General features: G+C 58.4%; 1 protein-coding gene across 1 annotated transcript; it reads left to right on the top strand.

Annotated features, from left to right (window-relative positions):
* The first annotated feature begins 119 nt into the window (after positions 1–119).
* Positions 120–16,032, top strand: ITIH4 (inter-alpha-trypsin inhibitor heavy chain 4). Its single transcript, XM_064595233.1, is given in 22 exon segments — positions 120–884; positions 1,943–2,103; positions 4,495–4,599; positions 4,767–4,929; positions 5,082–5,192; positions 5,647–5,772; positions 6,427–6,543; positions 6,799–6,967; positions 7,071–7,196; positions 7,388–7,569; positions 7,651–7,836; positions 9,445–9,584; positions 9,838–9,992; positions 10,270–10,492; positions 10,495–10,538; positions 10,999–11,118; positions 11,653–11,799; positions 11,924–12,160; positions 13,222–13,396; positions 15,012–15,166; positions 15,282–15,378; positions 15,813–16,032. Coding segments are annotated over 22 exon segments (3,165 nt in total). The 5' UTR covers positions 120–728; the 3' UTR covers positions 15,883–16,032.
* The last annotated feature ends 3,411 nt before the right edge of the window (positions 16,033–19,443 follow it).

Below are 19,443 nucleotides of genomic sequence, written 5' to 3' on the forward strand. Positions count from 1 at the left end.
CCTAGCCCACGCCTTCCGGTGCCCTCCCTCCGGTCTGGCTCGGGACCGTGGCACACCACCTCACTGTTCCACGCCTTCCTCTCAATAAATGCCCTGGAGGGAGACCTCTGGGCCTCGAGGTGCGGGCATCTTTATGGCTCTCGGTTGGTATTGCCAAAGTGCGGGTCTCATTCTGGGGGCCCTGCTGGGGTTGAACCAAGAGCCCTAGCTAGATTAATGGGGCCCGACAGCAGCCTGGGACCCAAACGCAGAGAAGAAGACTCCTGGGCCCAGTCTCTCACCCCAGAAACAGGGGGTCTCCGTCCTGCCCCGACCCCAGCAGACCTTGCCCCAGTCAGACACCCCAATGGCTGCTCAGTACCTTTCGGGTCCCCGCTGCCCCCTCCCGGAAGCCACTCCCTAGCCCCCTTGGTCTGGGCCATCCCTGTTTCTCCCAGGCTGGGCTTAGGGAGAGCAGGCTGGTTCACTGTTGCATCTCCCAGACCTAGGGAGCCCGCTGGTGGAAGGGCTGGTGTGAGGGGTTGGTAGTGGCCTGGGATGATTCTGGACTTTTCCAAGGGAGAGCCAGACCCACTTCCCACCTGAGCCCGCTTCTCCTCACTACGTGTTCCTAGCCCCAGCCAAGGTCCACGGGACATTCACAGTTTGCTTAGCTGAGGCTACTGCAGTTTTTGGCTTGGAGATCCCGACTTCCCAGAAGCCGCCCCCAGAGGGGCGGGGCCGCGAGCATGTTACTAATTCATTCCCCACCTCCTCCCAAGTTCAGAAGCGACCCGCCGGGCACTGGAGCCCAGATGAAGCCTTCGGCCCCCGGCCGCCCCTGGGGCCTGGCGCGGGTGCTGCTCTTGCTGCTGGCTGCCCTCCACGCAGCGGCCGCCCAGAAGGTAACGGGCATCCGCGGGTGCCCGAGCGGGGGTGGCGTGAGCCGACGAACAAGGAGAGCCTGTGTGTGTGCAAGCACGTGCAGCCGGGCGAGCGTGGAGCAGCGCGTGCGCGAAGACGCCGGGCATTAGCCTGCGCGCTCTCTGGATGCGCTCCCATTTAGCAGCAGGGAGACCCCGCTCCCGCTTTGCTTTACGGGGAGGCGATGCGGCCCAGCGAGCAGGGCGCCGGCAGGGGGTGGGCTGGGCGAGAATGGGCTCCAGGAGCCCGCCTCTCCCTCTCCCTGGCTGAGTGGCCGCGCAGGAGTTATTTACGCTCTCGGTGTCCGTTTCCTCATCTGTAAAACGGCAAAAAGAAAAGCTATTCAGAGCTTTGTCATGAAGATCAAACCTGTAAAGATCTAGAAAGAACTTCATCCAATGTCTGCCACCGAGCACTCTACAAGCCACCCGGCCTCAGTGCTAAGCCGCGCGCGCGCCTGAACATGCCATGTGCAGAGAGCAGGTGTGCAAGGCTGCAGGCATGCACACGTCCTTCCTGGGGAACCGCAGACCTGGAGGAGAAGAGCGTGTACCTGGGGAGGGTCCAGGGCCGCAGGGTCAAGGGGGGCAAAGAGGAAGGCTCCCAGTAATTAGAGACTGGGCCCCCCCGTCTCCTCCACGTTCTCCCAGCTCCTGTAAGCACCTGGTGGGAGACAGGCAAGAGCTGTTTTCCCAGTTTCCATGGCGGCCGAGGGCACCAGAAATCGCAGAACTTGTTCACTACCCTTTCACCGGGCAGAGCTAAGATCAAATGTGAAGCTGCCTGACCCCTCTAAGGCCCCCGGCCCGAGGAGAAAGTGACAGTCACCTCCCAGACACACTGAAGGGTGGGGGACGAAGCACTCAGCTCCCTCTGCTGTGAGACCAGTGTTCACATGTGAAATGCCTCGTGGGGTTTGGCCGGGGGCTTGGTGGTTCAGTGGTGTCGGGGACCAAGGGCAGGGCCCCCTCTTAAAGAGTGCTGTCTCAAGCTGGGGTGGCATTCAAACAGTCCCACCCCTCCCCCTTCACTGGTCCAGAATGGCATCAACATCTACAGCCTCAGCGTGGACTCCAAGGTCTCGTCCAGATTTGCCCACACCGTCGTCACCAGCAGGGTGGTCAACAGGGCCAGTGTTATGCAGGAGGCCACCTTCCAGGTGGAGCTGCCCAAGAGAGCCTTCATCACCAACTTCTCCATGTAGGTGCCTTCCTGCCCTCTTCCCTGTCGCCCTCCTGCAACCCAGCACCATGACACCATCTTCCCTGGCGACACCCTGTCGGGAAGAGCGACCCTCTTCCTGATGTGAGGTGAGCCAGGATGGATGCCTTAGGCGTGTGTGCTCTGCCTGCAGGCAATACAAGGGACCAGAGGCTTTACCCATGAACTTCATGCATTGTCAGAGATGTTCCATCCCTCCATCCTCCACCCATCCAGCCCTCCTGCCATCCGTCCCTCCCTCCCTTCCTCCCTCCCTTCATCCTTACCTCCATCTCTCCATTCCTCCCTCCCTCTATCCATCCCTCCACCCACCCTTCCATTTATCCCTCCCGCCAGCCACCATCCACCAACCTGCCCAGTTGACAGATGGAGAACCACAGCATCTTGGTGTCTTTGCCTCTGAAGAGTAGAGTTGGGGCATTCTGAGGCCAGGCCCAGGCAGGAGGGAGTCACAAAAGGCAGAGTCCAGCTCAGAATACAGATGACTTCCTAACTCCTGGGCTGCCCCACAATGGAGCAATGCCTCGAGGAGGGCGATCTCTTTGTCACAGGAAGTTCTAAGCCAGCTCGTCCCCTCCCTCCCACCTGGGACACAGCAGAGGGCCTTTCTGCTCTGGGCCCAAGGCCACATGGGGAGGCCCCTGGGATTTCTGTGGCTCAGGGCTGCTCCTCACCTTGTCCTCTACTGTCATCCCCCACCCTTCCCGACTCTTTTGCAATGTTTGCTAAATGCCTGAGAACCCTCCCCGTCTGCCCCTGGCCCCACGAGAGAGGTAGTGATTGAGGGCAGGCCAGAGAGACGCTGATCCCAGCAATTGAGGGAGGGTGATGGATGGGGCCCAGAGCAAGCTTCTCTCGGCCGGGGTCCCCAAACTACCCTGAGACCTCTGAAATAACTGCGGTGGGGCCTGGGTCCCTGCGGTCAGCTTCTTCCTCGCTCCCTGTGCCACCCCCGTCAGCAGCCCCCTGCTTCTCCTAATCCTGGAGCCAGGCCTGTGCTGCCCGACTTGCAGTCTGAGTGCTGCAGGGTACCCCCAGCCTCCGACGGGGGGCCAAGACCAGCAGGCAGCCAGCTTCCAGACGCATGGCATGTGCTGAGAGCCCAGGGCCTGCACCCCTCTCTGGGTCCAGATGGTGTTGCTGCAGGAGATGGGGAAGCAGGGGGCAGGGTGCCCTGCTCTCTGGCCTGGCGGGGAGTCCCAGCTGGGGCATCTGGGAGGACGAGCCCTGTGGCCCACTCAGCAGCAGCATCCCTCGCCCAGAGTTAAATTGTGACCAAGAAGGTCAGGAAGGTGGGGAGGTAGGAAACTGGGTCCTAATGCCCTAGCTACACCCACCCTGCCCACCCCTGCCCACTGTCACCCTTTCAGCCCACCCAGGTGGACCAGGCGTAGGTTCGCTGACACGTCCCTGCTCACCTCACAAGGAGGCTCTGGAGCAGTTCTTCTTCCAGAGGAAAAGCCCCAGCAGTTCCTTCTAGTCCCAAAGAATAGCTGTTAGGATTGTGTGCACAGTCCTGGGGGCCCCGTGCAGCAGTTGTCCCAAACCTACTTCCGCAGAGGCCCGCCTCTGTGCAGACAGCCCTGCCGTGTGCCGGCGGGAAGAGGGGCCAGCTGCAGGGAGAGGGGTCAGAGCCTCTCAGACCCGCGTTTCCCACTGGCCTGGGAGCCCGGCACCCCGCTCCTCCTCTGGCTGCCCGCACAGCTGCATACAAGCTGGGCAAAAGTGCGCCCCGGGAAGCGCCCGCTGGTGACTGACCAGTTCCGCGGGGGGCAGGCTGTGAGGTAGACCGGCCAAGCCGGAATGTGGGGCCAGGCTGCAAGGGTGGAGGCCAGGCTCTACCTCAGCCCTGCCTCCCCTGCAACCTGCCTCCCTGGGCTGTTCAGTAAATGTATGTTTACCAACACTGTGCGTGCTGCAGGGTAGACAGAAGCCTAGCATGGCTCGCAGAGGCCCACCACCCTCATCCGGGGCCCTGCACAGAGTCTTGTATACAGTAAGTACATAATAAGTGAGTAGGCTGGGCGCCTGGGTGGCTCAGTCGGTTAAGCGTCTGCCTTCAGCTCAGGTCATGATCCCGGGGTCCTGGGATCGAACCCTGCATCGGGCTCCCTGCTTAGCGAGGAGCCCGCTTCTCCCTCTGCCTGTCGTTCCCCCTGCTTGTGCTCTCGTTCTCTCTCTGACGATTGAATAAATAAAATCTTTAAAAAATAATAAGAAGAAAGAAAGAAAGAAATGGGTGGGCTCAGGCAAAGACAGGAGTCGATCTGTTAAGAGGCACACCAGGTCCAGGGAGCCTCCCTGGAGGGGGTGGGATTGGAGTGAGCAGCTCCTATCAAGCCCTCCACAACGCCTGCCACCCTGCCCCAGGGTCATCGGAGGTGTGACCTACCCAGGGAACATCAAGGAGAAGGCTGCAGCCCAGGAACAGTACAGCGCGGCTGTGGCCAGGGGCGAGAGCGCTGGCCTCGTCAAGTGAGCCAAAGCGGGTGGTGGGAGGGACCCCGGCGGCGGGGGGGGGGGGGGGGGGGGGGGGGGGGGAAGAGGCTGCCCCTGCCTTCAGCCCTGCAGACCCCCTCCAGCCTCAGGTGGCCATACCCTGCCTGGCCTGGAGGGGCAGACCTGCTGCTCTCCTCCCCCAGGGCCAGCGGAAGAAAGACGGAACAGTTCCAGGTGTCGGTCAGTGTGGCTCCCGCTGCCAAGGTCACCTTCGAGCTGGTGTATGAGGAGTTGCTCAAGCGGTATCTGGGAGCATATGAGCTGCTGCTGAAAGTCCAGCCCCAGCAGCTGGTCAAGCACCTTCAGGTACCGGCACTGCCCGCTCCCTGGTCCGGGGGAGGGGGGTTTGCTCCAGGAAGACACCTGCTGCACTGAGGGCAGCCCCTCCTTCCCCCTCTGCCTCCTGTGAGGCCCAGCCCCAACTCTGGCTGACCCAGTGACCCACTGCTTGCCTCCAGATGGACATTCACATCTTCGAGCCTCAGGGCATCAGCTTTCTGGAGACAGAGAGCACCTTCATGACCAACGAACTGGCAGACGCCCTCACTGTCTCGCAGAACAAGACCAAGGTGGGCCTGCCTCGGTCGGCGGGCAAGGGTCCCCAGGGGCCTGTTGTCAGGCCAGCCATATGAGTCTGTCCAGAGAGCGGGACAAATGGGCAGACTCTGAGCTGGAGGGACTTCGGAGGTCTGTGTCCATGCTACCACTTGGCCGAGGTGGAGGAGGGCCTAGAGAAGGCTGCTGGGTGCTGGTGTGGAGCCTGAGATGGGGAGAAGGCCATGGGGAGGAGCCCGAGTGAGGGACCCACGGCGGGGAGGGGTCACCAGCAGGATCCTGTGCAAACTGAGCCCAGCCTCTGCTCACACAGCTCCCACTCCCCTGTATGGAGGCAGTCTCTCCAACAGCTTGGCCTCAGAGAACGTTCCCTGGACTGTGGCCCAAGGCCGCATCCTGGAATTCTTGCTTCAGAGGGGGTCGGGGTGACCATGGGGCTCCTCCCAACTCCAGCCCATCCTTCCCCAGGCTCACATCCAATTCAAGCCCACGCTCTCCCAGCAAATGTCACCAGGGCAACAGGACACAGTCCTGGATGGCAACTTCATCGTCCGCTACGATGTGCACCGGACCGTCTCCGGGGGCTCCATTCAGGTGTGTGGGCTCTAAGGCAAGAGTAGGGCAACCAGAAAAGGGCCTGAGCTTGTATGTTCTAGAATGAAATGCAAAATAACTGCCCCTACTTATCAGGGTGAACCAGTGGCAGCACAGGCCAAAAACAAGTAATTTTGTTATGTTGTCCCTGAAACAATTTTCTCTTGGAGGCATGGAAGTTTCACCTCTGCTAAAGAGATGCCCTGCAGGATTTCCCTTATTGCCTTGGCTGCCAGGAGGCTCACAGTTCAGTTTTATGCTCAGTGGCAGTAGCTTCTTTCACACAAGTTTCTGGCATCATTGTGCTTTCCCTTTTCACCTTTGATGGACCTTGTTTTTAAAGTCTTTAGTCTTTTAATGGATTTTAGGCTTAGAATGTCTAATAAACTTTTTGTGATAAGTTGCCTCAAATACTAAAACAAATAGGAGATAAAGTGGGGGTAGAGTTCTAGTGGACCATGTGTGAGCAGGGAAGGCAAGAGAGGGGCTGGACTGAGCCGTGGAAGATGGTGAAGATTTGGGAGGTCAGCAGTGGGACAGAGACTGAGGGGGCTGTGTGAAGAGAGGAACCCAAGGATTAGGGTGAGAAGACTGGTCGGGGGCAGGGCAGGGCTGCAGCTCTTATTACCTGGGTTTGTTTCACTCTGATCACAGATCGAGAGTGGCTACTTTGTGCACCACTTTGCCCCCGAAGGCCTGCCCACCATACCCAAGAATGTGATCTTTGTCATTGACAAAAGCGGCTCCATGAGAGGCAGGAAGATAGAGCAGGTGGGTCCCTCTGGCTAAGGGCACAGCCCTGGAAACTCACACAGGCCTCATGCCATTGGGTCTGGTCCAGGAGGCATTCTCCCTCCTCCATCTTCCTGGGTAGGGGGCACCCAGGGGTTGAGATCGGCCAGAGTGTGGACATCACCTGCCCCAAGAGCATTGACCGTGGGAGCCCTCGGATGCCAGCCCAAGTACACATGAGCCCCAGGGAGGCCCGTTCAGACACCCTCCTGAGTCTCCCACCCTCCTGCCCAGACCCAGGAAGCCTTAATCAAGATCCTGGATGACCTCAGCCCCCACGACCAGTTCAATCTTGTCAGCTTCAGCGGGGAGGCGGCCCAGTGGAAGCCCTTGCTGGTGCCGGCCTCGGCCGAGAACGTGAACCAGGCCAGGAGCTATGCTGCCAGCATCCAGACCCAAGGAGGTGAGCGCCTCTGGGGCCCTGCAGCGTGGCGGCTTCTGGTGCAGCGAGCCCAGCCTGGGCAGCCGGGCTGGAAGCTACGACCCTGAGAGTGCGTGCCCCCCAGGGACCAACATCAACGACGCGATGCTGCTGGCCGTGCAGCTGCTGGACAGCGCCAACCAGAAGGAGCTGCTGCCAGAGGGGAGCGTCTCCCTCATCATCCTGCTCACCGACGGCGACCCCACCGTGGGTGAGGGCACCGCCAGCCACTCCGGGACACGCTGCCCCTTGGGGGGGCAGCTGGGGTTCTCCCTGGCTTCCCGTGGGACCCGAGGCTGGGGTGGGGGGCGTATCTGAGGCCCCTCTGGCTCTGAGATTCCAGAAGTATCTTTGAACAAATCACTGTTTCTTCACTCCCCCTTCCCACACTGCTGCGTCCAGGGGAGACCAACCCTGCAAGGATCCAGAAGAACGTGAAGGAAGCTATAGATGGCCAGTACAGCCTCTTCTGCCTGGGCTTTGGCTTCGACGTCAGCCTTGCCTTCCTAGAGAAGCTGGCGCTAGATAACGGCGGCCTGACTCGGCGCATCTATGAGGACTCGGACTCCACCCTGCAGCTGCAGGTGCCAGAGGGCCCCGGGGGGGCCGCCTGGGTGAGGCGGGCGGAGCCCGGCCCCGCACTCGTGACACCCCCCACCTTGCAGGACTTCTACCAGGAAGTGGCCAACCCACTGCTGACAGCGGTGACCTTTGAGTACCCCAGCAACGCGGTGGAGGAGGTCTCACGGGACAACTTCCGGCTGCTCTTCAAAGGCTCCGAGATCGTCGTGGCCGGGAAGCTCCGGGACCAGAGCCCCGATGTGCTCTCAGCCAAAGTCAGGGGGCAGCTGGTGAGTGTGGCCAGCCCCTCTGCAGGGGAGGGGCAGCTGGGGCAGGCAGTCAGAGGGGCCGGGTTCAAACGCCAGCCCGGCAGGGCTCCAGCGACTGACCTTGCACAAGTCACACGGTGCCCTCTGCCACTTAGAGATGACACGTAGCAGTCCGTCGGTGCTGCTGCTGGTCCTCAGAGCACCAGGTGCTTGGCATGCCCTCCTGGCCTCACACCGGCCCTCGGAGGCTGCGGTCGGCCAGGGGGGACTGCTCCCATTTCGCAGATGAGCAGGCTGAGGTCCAGGCAGAGCAGGCAACTTGCCTCGGGCCCCAAAGCAGCCAGGTCAAGAGCCCGGCTCCCCTCGTGGTGCCCGTCTCTGCCTCTGTGCCTCGAGAGGCCCTCTCGTTCCACGGAGAGAAACAGCACCTGCTCTGCTCTAGGTCCTTCTCTAGCCCTGGGGATACTGTCCTCTCGGGAGAGACAGTGCGGGTAAATCCTCACACAACCAGGGAGCTGCAGGCTGGGTTCAAACCTGGGTTCAAACCCACTCTGCCACCTCGCAGAGGTGAGGCCTGAGGCAGATCACGTAACCTTCCTGTGCCTCAGTTTCCTCCTGTGTAAAAATCAGAATAGGTCACCCTACCCATCTTATAAGGCTGCTGTGGGGATTAATGTCTGGCCCCAGCATAACCACTCCATTCGCGTTAGCTGCTAATAGTAACCTGAAGGCCAGAGGTTCCCAAACTGCAGAACTCGGGATGGCTCCAGGTAGTTCACAAACATGTCTTTGTTTCAGTAGTTGTGTATTTATTTTAATGCGTCTCCCGGAAAATAGAACTTGAACACCAGACCCAAGACTTTCGCAGATATGATTGCTTGGGACAAGGCTAAATAAATAGTATTCATCTATTTAAAGTTCCTTTAAGGAAAACCACCAAACAAATCGCTGTGTGTGTGGACAGGGCAAAATTCACGCAGGTGGCCTGCATGGGGCAGTTTTGGGAAACCAGGCTGCGGGCGAGAGACAGAGGAGTGGTTCCAGCAGGGGTAGTGGGATCTGATCCACGATAAGGTCTTCGGCTGCTGTGTGGAGCAGGGGTGAGAGAGGGCAGGGTTCCTCTGTCCCCAGACCCCACTTCCCAGACTGCGGGCAAGGCAGCCTGAGACCAGAAGGCCCCGCCCTGGGGAAGGAAGCCGCAGTCCACCCAGAGCTTGGCATCCGCCTTACTGCCACCATCCTGCCACACCCAGCCCCAGCAGAGGGCACCAGCTTGGGCAGGGGACTGCTGGTTGGGGCGGATGGGGCCCCAAGCCCTATCAGGGCCATGACACCTGAGTTCTCTTCTCAACTCTGCCACTGACTTCAGGAGAAGGCTCTTCCCTCTTTGTCCCCAGAGTCTCCATATTTGGGGTGAGTGTGGAATGTCCCTGGGGCCCCTTTCTGCCCCCACATTGCACTTGCCCTTCCTGCCTCCTGCTGTTTCTACCCTGGCCGGGGGTTCGGATCCCATTCTCATTTCCCTTTCTCTGGAAGGGTCGGTCTGACCTGAGTTCCGGCTCTGTGCCTGCCATGCTGGCCTTGGAGGGGCCCTCACTGCCCCTGCCCGGGCTGGGCCCCTCTTTCCAGCACATGCAGAACATCACCTTCCAAACGGAGTCCAGTGTGGCGGAGCAGGAGAACGAGTTCCAGAACCCCAAGTACATCTTCCACAGCTTCATGGAGAGACTCTGGGCATACTTGACCATCCAGCAACTGCTGGAGCAAATGTGAGTGGCCCACACCCTCGAGGGCCTACTGGGACAGCCACACACAGCCCAAGCACCTTCCCAAGCTTTCCCCGGTGCAGGGGGCAGGTGCAGCTGGCCCGGGGTATCTCCCGGGCATAGAGAGACTGGTGGCATCGTGGGTGAGCTCCAGACTCTCCCAGTGGGAACCTCCCAGAAGGGTCTGGAAGGGAGGGAGAATCTGACTAAGCATCTGGGGAGGACCTGCTGAGCCTCTGATATCCCCCACCTGCAGGATTTCGGCATCCGATGCTGAGAAACAGGCCCTCGAGACCCGAGCTCTGAGCTTGTCGCTCCACTATAGCTTTGTCACTCCCCTCACATCCATGGTGGTCACCAAACCTGAAGGCAAAGAATGGTCTGAAGTTGCTGAGAAGCCTGTGGAAACCAGTAGGTGTGAGAGTAGGACCCCAGCCTCCTCGGCAGCACAGTTTTGACCTAGCGTCCTCCAGAGCCTTTCCCGTGTCCCCACCAAGTCCCCGACCCGGCCATCCCTAATTTCCCAGGATCCCCCGGACACTCATCCCATCCCATTGATGAGGAAGCTGAGAGGCCAGGTCTCCTATTCAGTGCTGGGGTTGGGAAGCAAGTTTAAACAGAAGCACTTTGAACTTGTCGAAACCACTCTAACAGTGTATTTCCTTTTCTCTCTTTTTGTTTTATCCAGAAAACAAACACAAGAACTTCTACTTAGGTAAGGGCTTAATTCCTTCAAAGGCTGGGCCGGGGGACAGTTGGCTGACACAGGGCCTAAGGCCCCAGCCCCACGAGGTTGCTGCTACTCAGACCCTGTCCTGGGCACTTAGGGACACAATCCCTGGTCAGCTGGGGACCCCAAAGAAGTATATCCCAGAAGCAAACCCAGGTCCCTCTGATTTCCAGGTGGTCCACTCTCTAGATTTCGTACCGCTGGAGACAGAAGGTCCAGAATAACAGGTGGCAAAGGAGGGAAGGGGAGGGGTGGGGGAGAGTGACAGGACCTTAACCCCAGACACAGACTAGGCTCTGCCCTGGTTGTTGCGGGAGTGACTTGCCCGGCTCACCTGGCTGGTTAGCAGGGCTGGGACTCAGGTCCAGTTATATCTGATTAGGAGGCATCTATACAGACTCTGTCCTCACTGAAAGAGGAGGCTGTAGAGGACAAGGTAGTCTGAGTCAGGGGCGGGGGCGGGGGCTCATATTCCAGGGACAGCTGGTGGGGGGCTCAAGAAGGGTCCATCGCTCCCACGCTGAACTTCTCCTGGCCATGGAGGGACAGGCTCCCAGAGTGATGAGTGTAGGGAGGGGAGCCATCTGCCCTCTCCACATCCCTCTCCTGACCTGGGTCCCAGGGCCCCGGCCATGGGGAGCCATGACACTGCTTGAGAGAAGGCTGCGTGTGTCAACTTTTCCAAAGCTGGACCTTCCAGGAAGACACCTAGTGACCTAGGGAGAGCCAGACCACAGGGACCTCTTAGTCCTCCTCATCCTTACCCACTTATGGCTGGAAAATCACTGCTACCGGACATGTTGTTAGGTAAGCCACTTTCTGACCCTCTGAGGGCCTAATTTTCTCAAGATGATCATTAAACATGGCCCTAGAGTTAGCGAGGTAAAGCACAAAGCACAGGGCTGGGCACAAACCAGGGAGAGTTGCGGTGGGGCATGACATGACATAATGTGTACTTTATTTTCACTGAATTGGATTGATTACACTCTGGAGGCTGGCTCAGGATGGAACCTTCTAGAAAGGGATGTCTTCCTCCATTTCCAAAGCCAGCAGTGGACCCTTGAGCTGTTTCTGATCTCCAGGTCTGGACTCAGAAACAGCGCAGAGCCAGGCTAGACCCTGTGTCTTCTCCATTTTCCCTAATGGCACACTCTCCTGTTTGAAAATCTCATTACAAAGGCTCTCCTAAGTTGGGTGTAGGTGTGGCCGGGGTTGCGGGGCTGGGTGGAGGGCGGGTGGCACCGATGACAGCTGGAGGGCGTGCTGATTGCTCTCAGTCCTGACTGCCCTCTTCCTTTCTGTTTCTGGCCCTGCACCAATACCTGCTTCGGCGGCCATAAGCCCCCTCTATTCTTGACGAAGTGTTTCTTGGCGTGGATTTAAGAGCCGAAGATGCCCCCCAGGCCAGAGTCCCTGCAGTAGCTTCTGACCCTGTAACAAGGAGAATCTGGGAGAGGAAAGCCTCGGGGAGCTCTACAGACTTGTCACGTGGGTTTCCCAGTGTTGAGGTTGAGAGGGAGCCCTAACCACACATCCATGTCTCTGTCTCTCAGCTCCCCCCATCCCGCTCCTTGGGAAGGGGCTCCTAAACCCAGACTTTTTCTTCTTTCAGAATCAGCCAAGACAGCCTCACCCCCGGGTCAGTTGCCAGCCTCCCTCAGGCCTGGTCCCCTCCTTGTCCTTGTCTCCCAGCCTGCTCTACCTACCCTAGGAACCACAGCTGCTGTCCCAGCCGCCATCCAGGCGCCTGCCGTCATCCTGATGCTGCCCAGACAGAGCGTGGACCGCCTCTGTGTGGACATCAAGCACTCTCAGGGGCCGATGAACCTGCTCTCAGACCCTGACCAGGGTGAGAGGTGCACATCCAGTCATCCACCCAGAGAGACCCAGACACCGCTGACTCCCGACTTACTACCCCAGAGACAATGATGGGACACCTGCCCATGGAGACACACCTTGCCCCATGCAGGCCCGTCCCAGATCATGGCATGGCCATGTCCCTGAGCGCCACATACACAGGTCGGGGTGGCCTGGGCACTCCAGGGTGACCAGATGTGGACTTGCCCCAGGCACTGCCATACTTCGGCGGTGGGGAGACAGACTTGGGCACAGATAAGCTCAGTGGCCTATAGTCAGTGCCCAGAGTGACATGGAAGCAAACCCAGAGGAGGAGACAAGAGCTGTCCGGGGAGCAGGGATGCTGCACAGGGTCATATAGGAGTGACTGGGCCTTGGCAGACCAGGAGGGGTCCACTGGACAGAGGAAGGGGCAGGCAGAAGCAGAGCGCTGGAAGGTGCTGGTGGGACTGTGGAGGGTGTGGAGGCGGTGAATGGTGGGAGGAGGTAGGTGTGTGCTGGCCAGGCCTGCACCCCCAGCCCCCAGAACGGTCTTACTGGTTGAACTGAGTGTCGGGTCAGATGCAAGGAGGCACAGCACTCGGGGACGCTCACGCTCGTCTGCAGAGCCGGCCAGAGTCAATGAGAATGCACGGCTCCCTCATTCCTCCCAGGTCCACACAGTCTGCCACTCATCCCGCCAGGCCTGTGGTCTGTTTGCTCACAGAGGAGGGGGGGCACCACCCCTCTTCCATCTTGCCCTTGGCCATGGCACCTCATTGGGCCAGGCACACCACACGGGCTTTATGAACGTTTGTCGATTTCTGACACGACTCCCTTCTCATGGGGCTCGTCTGAAGGTGGCCATCACTGAGGATTCGGGGGTCCTTCCACAGCCATCTGAAACCAGGGGATGAGGGGAGAGACCGTGGGAAACAGCCCCCAGTGTGAGGGAGTGTTTGGGAAAGGGAGCGGGGAGGTCAGCTGGTGAGAAGGGGTCTGGGTGGACCTCCCGCTCAGGCCAGCGCCCAGCTGGGGCCACGGTCTTGACCTCTCTGCCCCTGACCCTCTCAGGGGTTGAGGTGACCGCCCAGTACGAGACAGAGAAGGCCCGGTTCTCGTGGATCGAGGTGACCTTCAAGAACCCCCAGCTGCAGGTCCGTGCCATCCCTGAGCACGTGGTAGTGACCCGGAACCGAAGAAACTTTGCCTACAAGTGGAAGGAGACGCTGTTCTCGGTGATACCCGGGTATGCCCCTGCCTGGGTCCCGTTGGGTCCCCCCCTAGTCTGGGTACCTCTCTGGCCCCATCAGTTAGCTGGGGACAGTGCTGACAGGTGACCTGAGCCCACGGGCCTGAGGACGGGGTGGCTGGGCATGAGTCTTCTGCAGTGGGCTGCGCCCGCAGGAGGAGCAGAGACACAGAGAGCCCTGCACCACCACCCCCTGCTCTGGAGGGCACCGAGCAGTTAGGCTGGAGCTGGCTGCCCTCATACCTAACCCGGGTCACTGCCCCAAGTGGGGCACGGTGTGGTTTGGAACTAGCTCTGCTGCTAATCCTGTGTGACCCTGGGCAGGCTGCTCACCCTCTCTGAGCCTGTTTCCTCACTCATCACCAGAGATAATTCCCCGGCCCTGAGTCTCAGAGGGTGGGGCGGAAGATCCAGTAAGAGGATGTGGTCCAGGAGCACTTTGCCCATTAGACAATGCTGTGCCCACGGGGTGCCGTGGGGGGCAGCACGGTCAGTAATGACAGCAATGAGCTGGAGAGCACTGGCTCCCGGGGCAGGTTAGGAATGTCATCCTTAGCATGCTCCCGGAGCTCTGACGGGGGTCGACGAGTCCACCCGGCATCAAACACTGGGCAGCTGGTGGGTAATGCAAGTGGACGGCATCCTCTTCTGGGTGAGGCTGCCCCACCACAGAGCCTTCCAGAGGCAGCTCTCCAGCTCTGGAGGTCACGGGGGCCTGGGAATGGGGCCGAGGACCCTGACCCTCTTTGAGCTATGCCCTGCAACCCCCTGCCTGTACCAGGTACAGAGAGCCTTGCCCTCTGCCCTCTCCCTGCCCCACAGCAGAGACTGGGTTCCACTTGACAAATGAGCGCATGCCTAGACAATCCAAGGGCTTCACCTGAAAACCGCCCGATTTCGTAAGAGAGCTTGAAGTTTCCGATTATCTGATAAATGCACAGAGAATGACAGGATTTCTATGCCTCGGACTTGCACGCTAGAGGGTGGAATAAAGAATTCCTATCGCCTGCAGTAAGAAAAAGTCCAAATACTTTCATGAGCTACAGCAGATACACATAAAGGAAAACAGACTATGTCTTGTTTGATGACTGGAAGACAGCGTCAGTTTAGGGCAATTCCATTTAAATAACCTCAGAGTAACAGCAGGGTTCTATTCAACATGCTTAAAAGAGCCTCACATTCCTAAGAAAACAAAAAAGGTAAGAATTTCAAAGATTATCTTAAGTAAAAAAAAAGGACAGGGTAGAAGGGAAAGGGACTTGCTCTTCTAGACCTAAATAACACTAATCCTCAGAAGGAAGCGGCACTGGCCTTAACAACAAAAGGGACAGAGGAAATGTACCAAGACCGGCCGAAATCGTATCCAACTAATTCACGAGAAGCCAAATCTAAGAGAACCAGGGAGTGAAAGGGCCATTGTTTTATTTGATAAAGAAAGCAGCGGCTATATCTAAGTTACCGTCGGTCCCAGTTCACCATGAGGAGACGGAAGCCCAGAAGGGACTGAAGGGACTCAGCACCCGAGTCCCTTCACAGTAGGAATTCCCGGGGACAAGAGGGCAGCCCCGCCGGCTCCCAGCCCGACGGCTCAGGACCCTGGCTCTCCCCGCAGCGTCAAGCTGACCATGGACAAGGCGGGGCTCCTGCTGTTCAGCAGCCCGGACAGAGTGACCATCGGCCTGCTACCCTGGGACGGCCCCGGGGAGGGGCTCCGGCTCCTTCTGCGGGACACCCACCGCTTCTCCAGCCGCGTTGGCGGGACCCTCGGTAGGCGTCCTCACAAGCCACCGCTGCAGTGAACAGGCAGTGGCCTTTCCCTCTGTGTGTCTCGCAGCCTCCCTCTCTGTCTTTATGCCTGGCTGACCCACCCTTTGTGTCCCAGGCCAGTTTTACCAGGACGTGCTCTGGGGGCCTCCGGCAGCGGCAGATGACAGCAAGCGACTGCTGAGGGTTCAGGGCCTTGAGTACTCTGCCACCAGGTGACTCTGTGCAAGCAGGCCACTGAGCCCGGCCAAGGGCAGGGGCTGGGAGGCTGGGAGCTGGGCCCCTACCCCTCTGTCCTTGCCTGGCAAATAGAGACGGTCAGGGCAAAGGCTGATGCTTTAGATATGTGTGACCCAGGTCTTAGTGACCCCACAAAGGACAGTCAGCTCAGACCCACAGAAACCACCCCAGCCCAGAGATCACAAGGAGGAAACTCCTCCTGAAGTCTCAGAGCCCCGGACCCTGAGGACCACACATAGCTGGGTCCACTTGGGTGACGGGGCCTTGTCCGCCTGTGCTGGAGGAAGTTCTCAGGGCCCCGAGACTCTCTACCCTCCCCATTCCTAACCCCAGCCGTCTCTGTCTCTTCCCACCACACCTGAGATTTGCGGACCACCTATTTTTCTGTCTGTCCGTCTTTCTATCCCAGGTTGCTCAAGCTGGATTACCAAGAGGGGTCTCCAGGAACAGAGATTTCCTGCTGGTCCGTGGAGCTGTAGTTATGAGGGAGGGGTGAAGCCCCCCCCTCATGCTGCACAAAGGTGTGTGGAGGACTGCCACCGTGTGACCGGAGGGCCGCCTGTGGGGCCTGGGCTGCGATGGGGAGGATATTTTGACTCATTACAATAAAAACAGGTGCTGTAAGCCCAGGCAATGGGCATCTCTGCTTGCATCTGGCTAAATCCCACATTAGAATTAGAATCTTAGAATCTTCTTTTCTTGGGGCACCTGGGTGGCTCAGTCGTTAAGTGTCTGCCTTCGGCTCAGGTCATGATCCCAGGGTCCTGGGATCGACTTTTTTTTTTTTTTTTTTAATTTTATTTATTTATTTGACAGAGAGAGACACAGCGAGAGAGGGAACACAAGCAGGGGGAGTGGGAGAGGGAAAAGCAGGCTTCCCGCGGAGCAGGGAGCCCGATGCGGGGCTCGATCCCAGGACCCTGGGATCATGACCTAAGCCGAAGGCAGACGCTTAACGACTGAGCCACCCAGGCGCCCCAGAATCTTAGAATCTTCTACCATGAGCCCTTCAAAGGCCTGTGGCCAGTAAGCCCCATGGCGGAATTTCAGTCCAGTCTCTTCATTTTATAAGCAGAGAAACTATGATTTGGAGAGATTAAACCACCTATTTAAAATGTTGCTCCACATTGGGTGTTATACCCAACTAATGAATCATTGAACACGACATCAAAAACTAACGGGTACCATATGTTGGCTAGTTGAATTTAAATAAGTATAAATAAGAGAAAAAAAATAATAAAATAAAATAAAATAAAACGTTGCTCTAGCTTGCAGCTGGGGGTCTAGGACAGGAGAATATACTCTGGGAGCAAAGGTTTAGTCTGCTTTATGGTCACTCAGTCCGTGGAAACCAGTTTCAACTAAAAAAAAGACCCATGAACTGGGTAGAAGTTCTTGTTAGAAACAAATGTCCCCAGGTAGGCACAAACTGGGCAGAAGTTCTTTACAGGCCAACTCCCCGAGGTCCTCAGCAAGCTCTGGGACCCCTTGGTGATGGGGTTTACATGACACAGTCTGATTTCCACACCTGTGCTCAGGGTCAGGCCTGTCTGCTCACTGCCTTGTCGAGAGGCTAGTCCAGGCAGAGAGGATACAGAGGTGAGGCTCCGGCCCCAGGAAGGGAGCCAGGGTCTGTCCCCAGGAGCCTCCAGTCCCATGGGGGAGCTCCCGGATCCTGGGCTGCCAGGGCTGTGCTCTGCCATCCACGCTCCAGGGTTAAGCACCCCAGAGAGGGCACCCAATCCCTGCGTAGGCAAAGCATACCTAAGAAACCATTTACAATTACTCTACCTACTTCTTTAAAAATGACACACGTCTTTGGCTTACAAATAAAAAGCATCAAGAGAACAAAACAAAAACCAGGAGGATGAGATCAAAGAGAAGAGGCAAGCAGGGGAGAGAGCTGGATCAGAGGCGCCAGGGCCGGGCAGGGAACCATGGCACCGAGGGTGTGCTCTGGGCATCCTGGCAGCCAGGGTAAAGCAGGAAATGAGCTCGTCGGCTTGCTGGGAGGGAGCAAACTAGATCACCAGGGAAACATTCTTTTCTCGGCTCTAGGGCTTTACAGAATGTTTGCAGAGTGACTCTTTCTAGAAGGGTCAGAGGAGAAGCCAGTGGGAGGGGTCTCTAGCAGCAGGGGACACTCCGTCGCCCTGATGCCTCCCCATCCAGCGTGGTCGGCGGGCGGGGGTCACGGGCTGAGTCGCCTTGTGGGGGCCGCTCAGAAGGGCTCAGACCAGAGCTCCTTGAGACAAGGGAGCAGCCTCAGGGGCTCTGCTGGACTTGCTGGGGGGCTAGTGCTACCATCCGGGGACAAGATGCCTGCCCACCCCAAACCCCCCCGGGACCCCATCGCCTGGGCTGGGCTGTGGAACTGGCACCCCAGCAGGGGGGTTATGGGTGACTTTCTGGCCCAGAGCACTTACAGAGCAGGTGTTCTCTGAGAACAGTTGAAAGGAGCTCCGTGCCCTTCACTGTTTTGTTCCCTGAGTGCTTTCCAGCTACTCACTTAGGCCAGGCCCTGGGCCGGGTGCCGCAGGTACATTGGGTACCACGGGAGACACGGTGCCTACTGCAACAGCTGCCACCCAGAGAACAAAGAGCCCAGGGGGAGACATTTTGTCCAACCTGGGGAATATCAGGGAAGGCTTCCTGGAAGTGGCATGGTTGGGGTTGCATTTTGAAGAATAAAGAGAAGTTAGCCCAGTGGAAATGGAGGGCAAGGACACCAGGCCTAGCGCCGGAATGCTGCGCATTGAACTCAGGGGAAGTAGAGGAAAGCGGTGCCACAGGGTGAGGCGGAAGTGGACGCTGGAGAGGTGGAAAAGCCGGACAAGGCCAGCCCCGGCTGTGTGCACCTTGCCAGGGAGTGTGGCTTCTCTCTGGAAAGCTGGGGGAGGCATCAGAGGCCGTAAGCAGGGGCAGGCACAGCCAGGATGACGTGGGACTGGGGAGAGGACACAGTCCACCAGGTTTTTGCCTGCATGGAGGGTCTCCCTGACTGTGTATTGGGGGGAAGGGGCAGAATCTTGCCTGGGGACCTCCTCCTGCCATTCTCCCAACTCACTGGGCTTGGGGGCTACCTGGGGGGACAGGACAAAGACAGGCGCCTCAGGAGGATCAAAAACCATAATGCTGATGATGTCTTCACACCCTCTGGCAAGATCTTTCTCCCCATTTTACAGATGTGAAAACTGACTGGTTTAAAGTTCCGTGGTTCCTCAGTCAACCCGGGACCGAATGGGTGGCAGGGCCTTATGTATTCTCCTGGACCGGCCTCCCCAGGGCCCTCCTCCAGGCCCCCAGGTCCTGGGAAACCCTGTTCTGGCTCAGGCAGACGGGCCCCTGGACTGGGAGGTAGGGGAATTTCCTGGTGACCCATCGCCAGATCCCACCCTCCACTGCCATTCTCAGTCTAACCCCAACCTCTTCCAGGAGGTTGTGGCCCTGCTCTGCCATCCAAGCTGCCCACAGCTTCCTTCAGCGGGTACCCTCTGCACAGCGCACCCAGAGCCCTGCAGGCAGAGGCAACAGCAGAGCCAAAGGATCTGGGGCGGGAGGGGTTAGGTTTGCAGAACTGGAAGCAGTCCGTGTGTCTGGAACCCTGAAAGTGAGGGGAAACACCTGGTGTGTGGGGTTGGTGAAGCGAGAGAGGCCATAGGTAGGATTTTGGCCTTTGTTCCAAGATCAGTGGGTGGGAGGTGTTATTTAGAGGGTTTTAGGCAGGGACTGACGGTCAGTTCTGCTCTACAGAATCCCTCTGTGGAAGCAGGGAGACCCAGGAAGGGGTGTTGCAGTTGTCCTGATGGGAGAGGGTTGTCCAGGCTGAGAGCCCTCAGAGCCCCTCCTCCGGGAATCTCTGTCTGACCCCCAACCCCACGCAGGACTTAATGTGGGGGTGGAGCTGGTGGTCACCATGAGTTGTGATTGAAGGATCAAAAGGATTCTCAGCCTAGCTGCTAGCAAACTTGGGGCACCCATGCAAAGAGGAACTGGGTTACTAAGCTGTGTGCCCCCAGATTCTGGCCCAGAATCAGAAT

This window comes from Mirounga angustirostris, unplaced genomic scaffold (genome assembly GCF_029215605.1).
Source record: "Mirounga angustirostris isolate CCGP_5_RB_7025 unplaced genomic scaffold, mMirAng1.0.hap1 SCAF_1, whole genome shotgun sequence".
Classification (NCBI taxonomy): Eukaryota; Metazoa; Chordata; class Mammalia; order Carnivora; family Phocidae; genus Mirounga; species Mirounga angustirostris.